Source organism: Salmo salar, chromosome 05 (genome assembly GCF_965601325.2).
Source record: "Salmo salar chromosome 05, fSalSal1, whole genome shotgun sequence".
In the NCBI taxonomy this organism is placed as follows: domain Eukaryota; kingdom Metazoa; phylum Chordata; class Actinopteri; order Salmoniformes; family Salmonidae; genus Salmo; species Salmo salar.
Window position 1 is genome coordinate 58,663,206 of NC_138295.1, and position 15,751 is coordinate 58,678,956.

Below are 15,751 nucleotides of genomic sequence, written 5' to 3' on the forward strand. Positions count from 1 at the left end.
GGTTCGATTCCCACGGGGACCAGTATGGGGGGAAAGAAAAAAAAATGTATGAAATGTATGCATTCACTACTGTAAGTCGCTCTGGATAAGAGCGTCTGCTAAATGACTAAAATGTAAGGGTTTTCAAACTGGGGTCCGCAGGGAAGTGCAAGGGGTCCACAGAAAAGTTTGAGAAAGAGAAACAAATTCAGCCCCCTTATTTTTCACTAAATTATATATTTGTTTTTATCAAACCTGCAGAACACAAGTTGGGACATAACAACTTAGCCCTAATTTACCATAGTACTGACAGGTTGGCCTTATCCTACTGTAAATCAAATTAAGTCTCATTCCACGTGGGAGTTGAATGATTCTTGAACATGCGGGGGAGCCTGTGTTCTGGTTCTATCTATTGAAAAAAAAAAAACATGTCTGTTTTTCAAGTTAGTAGGCGTGCAAGTGGAGAAGAGGAAAATCTTCATAACATGTACCAGTTGGGATTTTTATGTACAACATCCAAACAATCACCATGCAGAAAGGTTACAAACAGTTCTAAATAGCAAATAACGGGATTCAAACGTAGACTGTGGGGAAAGTGAAATGTTTAAAGAAACCACAACGTGTTTTAACTTTTTATCCTCAGCTTTTTACATCTCTATAATGCTTAATTAAGCATAATACGTTATAAGGAATTCATGACAGTCGTGTCAACGCTGCCCAGAGCTACAGCATTACGCGCGCTACTAAATCAAATTGTATTGCTCACATACACGTCCCATGGGTGACTACAATTTATGCAGTGTCTGTGAGTCTGTAAAACTGGGAAATGTCATAAAGATACATGAAGATAATACATAGTGACGTGTAGCGCACAATAATCTACACATTCTTGCAGACGAACGGAGCGCTGTCCATCCCTAAGCGACATCGCACTTCAAGTCGTGGACTAGTCCGAAGTGGTGATCAGGACGAGATGCTGCTTCCTAAACCATTCCAGATGACTATGACCAAAACCGGCGGCTGTATTTAAATAAGAACTAAGGTAAGATGATTCAAATCCACATTTTCAAATCAAATGACAACTTTCTAAATAGTTCGGCAATTATTTTCTCTTGTGGAATGTAAAAGATGAAAAATAGATTACTTTACACTGATGACTTTCTTTTCTAGGCAACAAAAAAAAAAAACATAAATGATGTGGCATGTTGTTTTAGTTGGTCTGTATAAATAGTTGACAACATTACAGGAATTCATAAAGTACATTTATGTTGCCAGCTTCAGCCCATAGTTGATACAGTGACTGCAGATGGCTCATGTACTGTACATTGATTCTGTGCTCCAACAATTGGGGTGAAAATCAAGAATGATCGTGATTGAGGAGATCGGTTCCACACCTGCCATATAGAACGATGTCACACTTGAATAAGACATATGTTTTTTTTCTCTATGTTTAGGGTGTGAATGTTGAGAAAGGACAACATGGGGAAAGGAGTGGCTCTGTTCCTTCTACTGTTGGCACTTCTTCACGAGGCCATAGGCCAGAAAAGACGAAAAGGAAAGTATAGTGTCCTCAGAGATGGAGGAAATGGTAAATGAAGTCCACATGTTAGTGATGATGGTCAGTCACTGTGGCTTATCCGTTATTATTTTTTATCTATATGGCTACATTACATCTGAAATACCCCGTGCATGTGGGGGGCTGAATTTACTGATTTAGCCTCGGTTTCAATTCTCCTCATTAGGAAATGCGACTGAGAATAACAGTTAACCATCGTGTCATACAGTCTTTTTCCTAAATTATCTCGCAAATCTTAGTTTTGGACTGACTTAATGACGAAAATTATCCTATTTACACTAGAATAAATGTTTCTGACTCATATCGATGGGACATAGGCCGTTTTCAAGAGGAAAAATGTCTTATTACATTCAGTTGCTCTCTAAGGTGTTTCTGTCTTTTGTAAAAAGGGTGCACAATCTGCTGGAGAAGTCAAACAACTTTCTCAGCCAACAGGAAGATTTTAATGTATCATTGTCTAAATGTCTAAATCATTGTAACAGTGATTTACTCTAAGTAGATGTACAGTGCATTCGGGAAGTATTCAGACCCATTGACTTTTTCCAAATGTTGTTTGTTACAGCGTTAATCTAAAATTGTTAAAAAAATAAAAAATCTTCTAACAAATCTACACACAATATCCCATAATGACAAAGCAAAAATATGATTTTAGATTTTTTTTTGCAAATGTATTCAAAAAATAACAAACTGAAATACACATTTACATAATTATTCAGACACTTTACTCAGTACTTTGTTGAAGCACCTTTGGCAACGATTACATCCTTGAGTCTTCTTGGGTCTGATGCTACAAGCTTGACACACCTGTATTTGGGGAGTTTCTCCCATTCTTCTCTGCAGATCCTCTCAAGCTATGTCAGGTTGGATGTGGAGCGTTGCTGCACAGCTATTTTCAGGTCTCTCCAGAGATGTTCAATCGGGTTCAAGTCCGGGCTCTGGCTGGGCCACTCAAGGACATTCAGAGACTTGTCCCAAAACCACTCCTGCGTTATCTTGGCTGTGTGCTTAGGGTTGTTGTCCTGTTGGAAGGTGAACCTTCACCCCAGTCTGAGGTCCTGAGAGCTCTGGAGCAGGTTTTCATCAAGGATCTCTCTGTACTTTGCTCTGTTCATCTTTCCCTCGATCCTGAGTAGTCTCCCTGCCCCTGCCGCTGAAAAACATCCCCACAGCATGATGCTGAAATCACCATGCTTCACTGTAGGGATGGTGCCAGGTTTCCTCCAGATGTGACGCTTGGCATTCAGGCCAAAGAGTTCAATCTTGGTTTCATTAGACCAGATAATCTTGTTTCTCATGGTCTGAGAGTCTTTTGGCAAACTCCAGGTGGGCTGTCATGTGCCTTTTACTGAGGAGTGGCTTCCATCTGGCCACTCTACCATAAAGGCCTGATTGGTCGAGTGCTGCAGAGATGGTTGTCTTTCTGGAAGGTTCTCCCATCCCCACAGAGGAACTCTGGAGCTCTTTCAGAGTGACCATCGGGTTCTTGGTCCTGACCAAGGCCCTTCTCCCCTGATTGCGCAGTTTGACCGGGCACCAACTCTAGGAAGTGTCTTGGTGGTTCCAAACTTGTTCCATTTAAGAGTCATGGAGGCCACTGTATTCTTGGGGCCCTTCAATGCTGCAGAAATGTTTTGGTACCCTTCCCCAGATATGTGCCTCGACACAATCCTGTCTCGCAGCGCTATGGACAATTACTTTGACCTCATGGCTTGGTTTTTGCTCTGACATGCACTGTTAACCGTGGGACCTTATATAGACAGGTGTGTGCCTTTCCAAATCATGTCCAATCAATTTAATGTACCACAGGTGGACTCCAATCAAGTTGTAGAAACATCTCAAGGATGATCAATGGCAACAGGATGCACCTGAGCTCACTTTCGAGTCTCATAGCAAAGGGCCTGAATACTTATGTAAATAAGGTATTTCTGTTTTTGCTTTGTCATTATGGGGTATTGTGTGTAGATTGATGAAAATATATATTTTTAAAATCCATTTTAGAAGAAGGCTTTAATGTAACAAAATGCGGATAAGTCAAGGGGTCTGAATACTTTCCGAATGCCCTGTATACTGAACAAAAATATACACGCAACATGCAACAATTTCAAAGCTAAGGAAATCAGTCAATTGAAAAAACATTATTAGGCCCTAACCTATGGATTTCACATGACTGGGAATACAGATATGCATCTGTTGGTCACATATACCAAAATAAATATGTAGGGGTGTGGATCAGAACCAGTCAGTACCTGGTGGGACCACCATTTGCCTCATGCAGCTCGACACATTTCCTTCGCATAGAGCTGATCAGGCTGTTGATTGTGGCCTGTGGAATGTTGTCCTACTCCTCTTAAATGGCTGCGTCGAAGTTGTTGGCTATTGGTGGGAACTGGAACACGCTATCGTACACATCAATCCAGAGCATCCCAAACATGCTCAATGGGCGACATGTATGGTGAGTATGCAGGCCATGGAAGAACTGGGACATTTTCACCTTCCAGGAATTGTGTACAGATCCTTGCAACATAGGGCCGTGCATTATCATTCTGAAATATGATGTGATGGCGGCGGATGAATGGCACGACAATGGGCCTCGGGATCTCGTCACGGTATCTCTGTGCATTCAAATTGCCAGCAATAAAATCATTTGTGTTCATTGTCCGTAGCTTAGGCCTGCCCATACCATAACCCCATCACCACCCATGGGGTACTCTGTTCACAATGTTGACATCAGCAAACCGCTCGCCCACCCGACGCCATACACGTTGTCTGCGGTTGTAAGGCTAGCTGGACGTACTGCCAAATTTCTTAAACTATGTTGGAGGCGGCTAGTAGTTTCATGAGGTGAAATAAAATATCCCTGACATTTTCCATGCGCACAAAAGGCTTATTTCTCTCAAAGTTTGTGCACAAATGTGTTTACATCCATGTGAGTGACAATTTATACATGGCCAAGATAATCCCTCCACCTGACAGGTGTGGCATATCAAGAAGCTGATTAAACAGCATGATCATTACACAGGTGCACCTTGTGCTGTAATAACGCGTTTTGTACGGGAAAACCCATTCTGATTGGCTGGGCCTGGCTCCCCAGTGGGTTGGCCTGGCTCCCAAGTGGGTGGACCTATGCCCTCCCAGGCCCACCCATGGCTGCGCCCCTGCCCAGTCATGTGAAATCAGTGGTGAAAAAAGTACCCAATTGTCATACTTGTAAAAGTATAGATACCTTAATAGAAAGTTACACAAGTAAAAGTAAAAGTCACCCAGTAAAATACTACTTGAGTAAGTCTAAAAGTATTTGGTTCTAAATATACTTAAGTATCAAAAGTAAATGTAATTTCTAAAATAACCTTAAGTATAAAAAGTAAAAGTAGAAATCATTTCAAATTCCTTCTATTAAGCAAAGCAGGCTTAATAGAAAAAAATCCATAGATTAGGGCCTAATTCATTTATTTTAATTGACTGATTTCCTTATGAACTGTAACTCAGCAAAAATATTAGAAATTGTTGCATGTTGCATTTATATTTTTCTTCAGTATAAATGTTCATTTGCTTTTGACATTTGCCTGAAGTTTATCCAATCGATCTCCATGTAAAACACATGTATGCATCCCTCTCCCAGACATGACAACATGCTCCATGGAGGTGGCCTTCATTCTGGACAGTTCGGAGAGCGCCAAGACCTTCCTGTTCGAGAAGCAGAAGTCCTTTGTTCTGCATTTCAGCACTCGTCTCACCATGCTCCAGTTGTCTGGATGGACCCTAAAGTTCCGGATGGCTGCTCTCCAGTACAGCAGCTCCGTGTCTGTAGAGCACAGCTTCACTGCCTGGCAGGACCTGGATGTGTTCCACAGCAGAGTCAGCTCCATGGCCTACATTGGCCATGGCACCTACTCCACCTACGCCATCACCAACGCCACACAGCTCTTCACCCAGGAGACCAAGGAGGACAGCGTCAGGGTGGCGGTGCTCATGACCGACGGTGCCGATCATCCGAGGAACCCTGATGTGATCGGAGCAGCAGCGGATGCTAAGGGTAGTGGCGTGAAGCTTTTTGCTGTAGGGTTGTCGGACCTGGCCCGCCAGAGCCAGAACAGTGCCAAACTCCGGGCTATCGCCAGCACACCGACCAAGCAATTCGTCCACAGTCTCACTGACCCCCAGCTAGAGGAGAAGTTACTGAAAGAGTTGGTGAGTGTTCTGATATCAAAGTCACCCTACACTCAAGTTGAAGATGATTGGTATGCTTAACCAGGCCAGCACAGTATGGTTTGGGTACATTTGTTTGTAGTGTGAAAAGGGTATGATAGTACCTTCCACACTGTCTTTTCTATATGAGTATGAGAACTTCACAGCTTTTTCCAGAGGTTTGTCAGGGTACAAAGTGAGGGTAACTAAGTTAGTTGCCACACATCACTGTCCAACAGTACTGAGCTCCTCAGATAAACTTGTCTTGTTATCATGTCTGTGTCCTAAGCGGGGGCTCAAACCTCAATGGCAGAATTGTTGCTGTGTGGGGAATTCTTCCCCTAATATGCATTTTCCATAAACACAGAGATTTGTCTATATTCTAAATGAGGTCAAGACCTGTCTATGGGAAAACAATAGCATAAATTATACATTTTCCAAAAATCCATCATAGTTTTTTAAATTCATATTCATCATTAGAGGTTTAAAAGAGAACAGCTTTATTAAGCAAAACTGACAGGAAGTGATCTAGCTCTCTACCGCCTGTACCCCCTGTTGTTTTATTCTGTACCGTTGTTCATGTACAGGCTTGCTCAGGTACAATACAATGTTCAATCAATAGTGGTACTGTTGGAATTGTTTCTAGGTAAAAATCTCACACAATCTTCTTGTATTTTTTCCCCATCCAGGGTGCAATAGCGCTTGAGACGGTAAGTACTTCAAAACAATAAACACTACAATGCCACTGGAAGTAGCAGGTGGAGTGATAAGATTGATTTTGTATTCTTTTCATTGTATCAGTGTCCACAGGCTAAAGTGTGTTTGTGTGAAAGAGGGGAGAGAGGCCCTCCTGGAAACCCAGTGAGTACACTAGATGTTTTTCAACAGAACGTCTAGGTCTACAGTAAGGATTATGCAGTAACCCAGTATGACTGACGCACCACACAAAAACAAAACAAAAACCTTGTAAGAAATACAGAATACTCTCATTCAACAATGACTCCATATACTAACTTATTGTGTATCGTCAAGGGTCAAAAAGGAGATCCAGGATATGAAGGACCATCTGGTCCAAAAGGATCAAGGGTAAGTAGTAAAAAGATAGTGATTTTCACTATTTTAATGACCTCAGTGATCTACATACAATCCTGATCTCACATTTATAACACTGTCACAATTCTACAAGGGAGAACCGGGAGTCAGTGGCCGACCAGGAAGTGACGGTCTTGAGGTATACTATGTATTTCTTTATTCTGTCATTATTTTCTGAGGCATTCTGTTCTAATTAACTTCCATCTATCCGCCACATGTCCATAATTGACTGAGATACCTTCAGTACTGGGTGTTGAACACTGTTGTTCTTACTTTACAGGGCAGTCCTGGTTATAAAGGTGACAAGGTGGGACATCTTTCAAGACATTTCAGAATACAACTGTCTTGCTTTAAAGTGTTTTGCCAATGATTGGTTGAACCTGTGCTGTATTTCAGGGGGCGATAGGAGACTGTGGCACCCCTGGGGGAAAAGGAGATGAAGTAAGTACAATGATTACTGCGCCATTTTGGTTCAATCAACATTGTGATCTATTCTACAGTATGTGTGCCAACGGAAGCATGATGTCATCTTGTCATCTTACAGGGCCCTGGAGGACCTCCTGGCCCACGGGGACCCAGAGGAGACCAGGTACAATGTAACATTGTTGTTTTTATTAGAACACAACTCCTTCAACACATTAACACATCTTTTTAGGACCTTGTTTTAATCATGAATGCATATGATACAGTATGTTCATCTGGAATAGGTTAATTGATTCTCAATGAATGATGCACTTTAGAGCAAGGGCTGAGTACTTTTTTAACTGAGATGTTGTTTGATGACAGGGTGGAAATGAGTACAGGCATTGAGAACAGACGACATCTAAGTCAGTCAGAGACATCCCTTATTCCCTTTCATTCTCAAATATGGAAAATGGAAGTTGAGTTTGTCGTTTTCCCATCCATGCACTTATGGAATGTGAATTTTGGATTATGCCTAATCCTGATGCTAATGTGAGTATCTAAAGCAGTGAATCCAGGCTTGCAGGATATTATTCTTTTCCAGGAGCAGACTTTATGTCGTAGGATTAGCTGCTAGGACAGGGTTGCCAGTTCAGTGGCACTATTCCTCCTCACTATCAGCCCCTCGTCTGGCATGGTATCAGTGATAGTGTTGTTTTGACACCAGGCCCTGACAATGGAACGAAACTACTGCTCTGTTCTGTATAGTTCTGTGCGTTTGTATTGCATTAGTTCAACTGTAAGAAACAGCTACTAACTGGTACATTGTAAAATGTAAAATACACCTCCTCACAATATAGATTTGGCAGATATCAGGGATAAGTTAGATTTTCTGGGCTATCAATTCTATTCAAACAGTAGCTACATACTGTACAGTGAGAAAAAAAGGCTGTTGTAGACGCCATTTCAAAACCATTTCACATGGACCTGTTAGGATACTGCAATGGAACCTGTGCATTATATAAATCAACTTCATTGTGCTTTTATTCATTAAGGCCATTTCTGGATTTTTTTTGGTTTCTTCCACAGGGTGTTAACGGACCACCCGGGGACCAGGGTCCGGAGGGCCAAACAGGACCTAAAGTAGGCACGCTAATTCTCAGCCAATGACATTCAAGGGTGCTAGGAAATCAGCCAATTACATTCATGGGTGCTACTGTATGACACTTTCCTACATGGAAACACATTTTCACACAGCATCTCTATTGTCAAAGTGTGTTGCTTGGCCAGAGAAGCCATGAGAGCTGAGTTGACCTTGCTCTCCGTTTCTATTTAAATACCGATCCTTCACTTTCTGTCAGACATTGACCAGACCTCTCAAACAAGGAAGGCCTTGGAATCAAGAGTGATTTAGAGCCATTTAGCTATTTAGCAATAAAAAAATACAAAATCTGACACAATGAAGAACATAATGTGTAGCAGGAACAAGTGACTGCTGTATTCTTCGTAAATGCCATTCTGAGATGCGTTATTGAATCCCATGAAGATCCTTTGTCTGCATTTTATTGCCATTTTCCATCCTCGTAGACTTCTGTTGGATAGAGTTCCTCTGTGGAGAAGCACCAGGGAAGGGTTTTCTCTTACAGTGTGAACTTGGAATAGAAGCGTTTTATGACTAACTTGTTGGTGGTGTGGGTTTCAAGTAGTAGGCGTTTTGACACATTCACACAGTGATCGTACACTTCTAACACAGGGGGACCAAGGAACCACCGGTGCATCTGGACCAGCAGGTGACATTGGCATTGGGTTCCCAGGTCCAAAGGTAACCTTATAATAACAATTACAGAGATTATGCTATACATTTACAGTTTATGTAAATAACATGAATGTTGAAATGTGTCATTGTTCTCAGGGGGCCAAAGGAATTCAGGGAAGACCAGGAACCCTTGGTCCCATTGGAATTGGAGAGCCAGGACAGCCAGTAAGTATTACTGTAGATGATAGCTTTGGATACCTAAACAGTGATCGCTATGGGAACGTTATACATGACCCTATCCTTCTACCTCTGATTCATATGATCAGATTTGACAATGGTAATCTAAAAACAAAACGAAATGTTTCCATTTACTGGACAGTACATTTTGAAACTGTTTGAGGGTCAAAAATGATGAGACTGTTTATTTCAGGGACCCCCAGGACTTGCTGGAGCTCAGGGTAACCAGGGAGCTGTTGGGGAGGGGCTCCCTGGCCCAAAGGTGGGCAAATATTTGAGTGTCCGAGCATTATACTGTTAGGTATAACTGTACACATCCTAAAGTCAGAAGGAGGTCTGGTGTAAGTACAACGGGCCATTAATATGTCATATGTTTTTTAAATCAATGTGGACTCAAGTATCTATTTTTTCAGGGGGATCGAGGCTACGAGGGCCCCAGAGGTGAGCGTGGTCTCACTGGTGTTGGGGTCAAAGGTGATAAGGTAAAGCAAGTTTAAGACTATTGGACATTACTATGTTGAGGTCTTATGTTGGTCCGTATGATGATAAACGATCAATGATCCATTGAGAATGATCCCATATTCCTTCAGTGAAATGACATTTGATGGGTGGTCTTATGTTTCTCTCAGGGAAATCCTGGACAGCTTGGATCACAAGGACCGGTGGGAATGCCAGGGGCAGGAATTCAAGGAGAAAAGGTACATTCTGATTCAACTGCAGTCAGATCCTTCTGTATAATGTCAATTTGTCTATTCTCAAACATACTGTATACTCACACATACTTATACTCATATTCCTTTTCTTCTAATGTCCCCTTCTTTTCAGGGGAACCAAGGGCCAGTTGGCCCTCCAGGCCCCAGAGGGAATCCAGGTGTGGGACTTATGGGCCAAAAGGTAAGGTTGAATGTCACATGATCAAAGGGAGTCTAATGTCAGGCAAAAACGGAAGTCTTAGATCTGAATGCAAGACGCAAACGTACAGTATATTCCTTTAGTAAATATGATGTCACATATACTGTTTGTTCTACAGGGAAGCCAAGGCTTCTCAGGTGAGCCTGGAATCCCAGGGGAGAGTGGTGTTGGGGAGCCAGGACCTAAAGTAAGTCTGATGGTTTAGTAAGACAGTATTTAAACCAGATGAAGTAAAACTGTGTTAATAGAGATTTGTAAATGCTCCTCTAGGGAGAACCAGGATCGGAGGGGTTACCTGGTATTCCGGGCCTCTCTGGAGAGGATGGAGACATAGGACAGAAGGTGGGCACAGTGTGCTGTGATGCAATGTCATTATCACTAGAACAGTACATTAATGCCAGTCTGTCAACTGACAGTGTTCCTTGTTTACAGTATTGTGTATTTATTTCACATGGTATCAGGGTGACATTGGGTTACATGGGCCCAGGGGACCTGATGGGGCACCCGGAAAAGGTGTCCCTGGAGAAAAGGTACAAATCAGTTATCTTAAAGCATTTTCACTATTTCAAAAAGATTTATGGAAAAGAGTGTCTGAAATCAAGCTGTGACTATTCTCTCAGGGGGACCGAGGGGAGCGGGGCTCCAGGGGCCAGCTAGGGGCAGTAGGGCCTGTGGGGCCAATGGGGGCCAAGGTAAGCGCACGCACAACAGTCATGCTCAACACTACTGACCCAAAGCATGGTTGGTTCTGCTGTTATAAAATATTTCCTGTTTTAGGGTGAAACCGGAAGTGCTGGACGAGCAGGTACAAATGGACCACCTGGGCGGGGTTTACCCGGAATCAAGGTAAGTTCTGGTGAGAAGGAACATTGACAACACTGTTGGTTACTACTTTATTAGGATATTAAAGTGTTACCATATCTTAAGGATGATGTCAGTGTTCTGTTTTATGTTGGGCTGTTTTGTGTCCAGGGGGACCCTGGTGCAGTAGGCCCACCCGGACATGTTGGTGAACCAGGAATAGGAATCACTGGACCGAAGGTCATTTGATTCAGCTTCTTTCAGTTTGATTTGGGAGGTGCAAGTATTTCTCAAATGTCCAATGAACCACATAAGACCATTGGTGTGAAAACACTCTCACTTTTTAGGGTGAGAGAGGGCTACCAGGGCCCATTGGTCCAGCTGGGCTTAAAGGGGAAGGCCTTCCTGGAACCCCAGTAAGTATCCCCATTTTCTCTAGTATTATGATCATATTCATTGATCTATGCTGACTATTCAGTATGTATACTGTATGAATGGATGTTCTGTCATGCTTATTAGGGAGCCCCTGGAGTACCAGGACTGACAGGTGAGATTGGACCAGAAGGAAAAGGTTTACCTGGTCCTAAGGTGAGTTTTCCGGTGTAATGATTGCATAAACTCTATTTAGGTCACAAAATAACCTTAACCCAATTATAGGGGCAACTTAATGTGTTTGTTTTGAGATCTCTATGTGAGTATTTAACCTGAGGATCTTTCTGTTCAGGGAGACCGGGGAACTCCAGGCCCCACAGGACTAGCTGGAGCACCAGGAGTTGGGCTAATGGGTCCCAAGGTCATAAATCCTATTCAGACCAATAATAATCATTTTAGCAATGTGTAGGAGGAGAAATTAGCCATCATGATTGGAGTACACAGGATATCAATGATTGAGCAAGATTTATAGGAACCATATGACTGGCGGAGCATCAAGATGACATGATTCTCTCTGCAGGGGTCAGCTGGTCAGATTGGAGCACCGGGTCCCCAGGGACTGCCTGGAGAGGGCATTCAAGGACCAAAGGTACAGTTAAAGGACCGTTTAGTAAGCCATGTTAGGTCATGGTACAGCCAGGCATATACTAGTGCTGTGTTTCCACAGGTCAAAATGCTGAATTGATTTTGCCTGATAGGGGGAGTCAGGATTCCAGGGGATCACGGGCCCCAGGGGGCCCCCAGGACAGGGTATTCAAGGGGATAAGGTAAGAACCTCCACACAAACAATATAACATGTAGCTTAATAAATATAGAGATGTTATCCAATCTCTAATCTCGGCAGCCAGAACCAAATCCAGTCTCACAAATGGTCTTGAACTTGACAAAGTTATAGAAAAATGATTCCGTTTTGCTGTTCCTACAGGGAGACAGGGGGTTCGTGGGCGAACGAGGCAGAAAGGGGGACAGTGGAGAGACTGGAGAGACAGGAGCTCCTGGACCTTTGGTACTAGTCTTACTATAAATCTGGAAAAAGCATGGACATTATCAGATGTATATATTTGTTATTGAGTGACCTCCTGAATTACAGGGCAGACTGGGAGAAAAAGGGGAAGCTGGCCTAACAGTAAGTATAGTCCGTTTTGTACACTGTACCTCTGTACTGTAGTATTACAATGACTAGACACTAAAGTGTTTTACCATCTGTTACAGAGAGAGGAGGTCATCAAACTGGTCAGATCTATATGTGGTTAGTGTGGTAATGTGGTAATTCACACACCAGGTACAATACCATACCTGTAATGGCTGTTTGCAGAGACTTTCAATGAATCTTTCTCTTTCCCCAGGTTGTGGGGTGAAGTGCCGTGAGAGCCCACTGGAGTTGGTCTTTGTGATTGACAGCTCAGAGAGTGTGGGCCCTGACAACTTCAACGTGGTTAAGGACTTTGTGAACGCTCTGGTCGACCGTGCCTCCGTGAGCCGGGAGACCACTCGCATCGGGGTGGTCCTCTACAGCCACATCAACATGGTGGTGGTCAGTCTGCACCAGCAAGCCAGCCGGGACCAGGTCAAGACTATCTCAGTTTTATATTTCTCAAAACTTTATTGAGGCCTCTGTAATGATGTCATTCAATTCATATGACATAACAGTTCAATGCAAGGTGATTTTCTCTCAAGCGTCCAAAATGAAAAATCTTACTCTCTAGTACAGTAGCCTGGTCCCAGATCTGTTTGTGCTGTCTTGCCAACTCTTATGGTCATTGTCACATAAGACCTCACAAACAGATCTGGGACAAGGCTACATCAGAGATGTTATAAATATTTATCACCACCAGGTGAAGAAGGCGGTTCGCACTATGACCTACCTGGGCGAAGGCACCTTTACGGGCAGCGCCATCCATCAGGCCAACCAGGTGTTCCGGGCGGCCAGGCCCGGGGTGAGGAAAGTGGCCATAGTGATCACAGATGGACAGGCGGACGAGAGGGACTCTGTGAGGCTGGAGGAGGCAGTGAAAGAGGCCAATGGCAGTAACATTGAGACGTTTGTCATCGGGGTGGTGAACCAGAGTGATCCGCTGTACGAGGAGTTTAAGAAAGAGCTCCACCTCATGGCCTCTGACCCAGACAGGGAACACGTCTACCTGATTGATGACTTCAGGACACTTCCTGGTAAGCAGGAAGTACCTTTCACTATGATGTCCATCCTTACTGAAGTTTATGTTCCTTGTAAGGAACATCTTGTAAAGCCACAGTTATATTTGAATAGTTAATGTGGGCCTAAATACTTCTAAAGCCAGAGAAACACCTGTGCTGTTAAAACTAGCCGAAGAAAATGCAGTCCTAAATATCTGTACGTTTTACATAGCTGTGTCTTAATGCCTAGTCCCAATAATATTGGGGTACTGTCTTGTCTTGGATCGTCCAGCCCTTGAGAGCAAGCTGCTGAGTCGGATCTGTGAGAGTGATGGCGGGGCCCAATTCAGCTCCATCCCTAGCTCCAGATACTCTCCCGGAACCCCTGGACAAGCCGGGATTGTCAGGGAAACCCCAGAGAGGACTGATACTGACACGCCCACTTTCAATGGAGACTTTACAAAAACACAGATGGTGGTGAGAATGACAACACTTCGACTTTACATAATGGTTCTGTCATGATCAGAATAGGGCTGCAAATTTACTGAGCTTTACGGACCTCACTAAGCTTTGCAGTACAATATATCATGTCATTGTAAAATATAATATTGTGAAGAAAATTAGGACAACTCACCATAACCAAATGATTGCTAAAAAGGCCCCACATAAGGATAGTGTCTGACCTTGAATTTCTGCTAATTAGCCATGAATTGAGTGTGTGTTGTGTGTGTGTGTGTGCATGCACATGTTCATTTGCAAATGCGTTCATACATGGACCTGTGTGTCAAGATTTTGATTGCAATCACATACTATAGCAGATGTACAAAATACATATATCCATTTCTTTACCCTCTGTAAACAGCCAGGTCCACCAGGAGAGTCAGACAAAGTCTTTATCCCACAGGGCCCCCAGATCGGGGACCGAGATAACTCTGAGACCTACAGGGTACCATCCTTTGACAGGGAACCCTTCAAGCGCCTACCAGAGTTCCTTCTTCCGTCAGAGATGAAGAACCCCTCCCACAGTGTGGTCACGACGGGCTCCCAGGCCCCCACCCAGAGGCCCCATCCCGTAGTAAAGCTACCCGGGCTCCCCCCAACCTCTCCCCCAACCTCTCCACCTCTGCCCCAGGATGCTTTAATACCAGGTGATTTGAATGATAGGATATAGCACTATTCCAGAGCTCAAACTACTATGTAGCCTTTGCTGATATTTCCCCATTTCCTATTCTTGTCATTTCATTGAACGCTATACAGTACAAGTAAAAGCAATGTCCCCCATTTGTCTTCCTTTTTTCCCCAGATGAGAGATGTGGACAGATTCTGGACCCCGGGCCTTGCAGGAATTACTTTGTGAAGTGGTACTATGACACTACGGCTAACGCCTGTGCCCAGTTCTGGTTCGGAGGCTGTCAGGGAAACCAAAACCGATTTGAATCGGAGAAGAGCTGCAAAAAAACCTGTGTTAAGTTCTAACATACACACATTTGTTGACTTGTTTTGAATGCTTATAAATCTACTTGACTGTATTGATAAGACATGATATATTTGGGTCAAAGGTGGGTCAATTTCAATATCAGTGCCTTATCGCTTCACCAATACTTTGACATGTGGATAGAAATGGATAGAAAACTTGTCGGAGAGAGTACTAGGTGATGTTGGGACCAAATGTTCGATCACAGTTATTTTGGATTCGTATTCCCTCGTCTTGGAACTGTTGGCGGTAACATGGCACCAATTCAATTTAACTTGAATTAAATATAATTTATCCCCTCAGGGGCAATAAGCTATTTACATAACTCTGTATATGTGTGTCTTTGTTTTAACATAAGCTCCCTCATTTCTTGGAGGTAACTGTAAGTGAATGAGACTTAGGGCTTTTGAAAGAAGTATAGAGTGAGGGAACCATTCCATTTATTCATGTTCAAGATGGGGTAATAAGGGCAGTGCGAAACGTATTGATTTCCAAAAACACTGTTGAACACTAAATGGTAATGTTGCAAATGTGGCAGGTCTTAACACTAACCTTTATCCTGATTAACTTTTCTATAAGTAACTCATTTGTATGAAAACTGACTGCTGGATATTATTGTTTATAACACTGCACAATTTCATTAAAGTTAATTAAATGAACAAAGAGAATGTTGTTCATTTGAACATCCAGATATATTTGAACATTTTGTGAAATATCACACTGTTTAATGCATTCGTGTCTGTGGTAGCAAATGTAACCAACCCCCACTCCT

At 43.0% G+C, this 15,751-nt stretch overlaps 1 protein-coding gene across 1 annotated transcript; it reads left to right on the forward strand.

Annotated features, from left to right (window-relative positions):
• Nucleotides 1-506: 506 nt before the first annotated feature.
• LOC106605378 (uncharacterized) lies at nt 507-15,647 on the forward strand. The gene is made up of 36 exons (XM_082975309.1): nt 507-1,021; nt 1,434-1,567; nt 5,175-5,743; nt 6,430-6,450; nt 6,542-6,601; nt 6,773-6,826; nt 6,927-6,971; nt 7,113-7,139; nt 7,229-7,273; nt 7,377-7,421; nt 8,324-8,377; nt 8,988-9,056; nt 9,147-9,215; nt 9,421-9,489; nt 9,641-9,709; nt 9,857-9,925; nt 10,053-10,121; nt 10,258-10,326; nt 10,410-10,481; nt 10,601-10,669; nt 10,760-10,831; nt 10,917-10,985; nt 11,112-11,180; nt 11,288-11,356; nt 11,460-11,528; nt 11,665-11,733; nt 11,893-11,961; nt 12,071-12,139; nt 12,298-12,378; nt 12,463-12,498; nt 12,585-12,621; nt 12,719-12,939; nt 13,208-13,541; nt 13,798-13,982; nt 14,368-14,653; nt 14,809-15,647. Exons 2-36 carry the CDS (start codon nt 1,441-1,443, stop codon nt 14,979-14,981), a joined length of 3,579 nt encoding a protein of 1,192 aa, XP_082831435.1. The 5' UTR covers nt 507-1,021; nt 1,434-1,440; the 3' UTR covers nt 14,982-15,647.
• The last annotated feature ends 104 nt before the right edge of the window (nt 15,648-15,751 follow it).

Bases quoted from the DNA above. Each gene is read 5' to 3' on its own strand.
- LOC106605378 (XM_082975309.1), top strand. From the start codon at position 1,441: ATGTTGAGAAAGGACAACATGGGGAAAGGAGTGGCTCTGTTCCTTCTA. The intron at 6,827-6,926 runs GTAAGTAGTAAA...CAATTCTACAAG, and splicing joins CTGGTCCAAAAGGATCAAGG to GGAGAACCGGGAGTCAGTGG. The intron at 11,181-11,287 runs GTCATTTGATTC...CTCACTTTTTAG, and splicing joins TAGGAATCACTGGACCGAAG to GGTGAGAGAGGGCTACCAGG.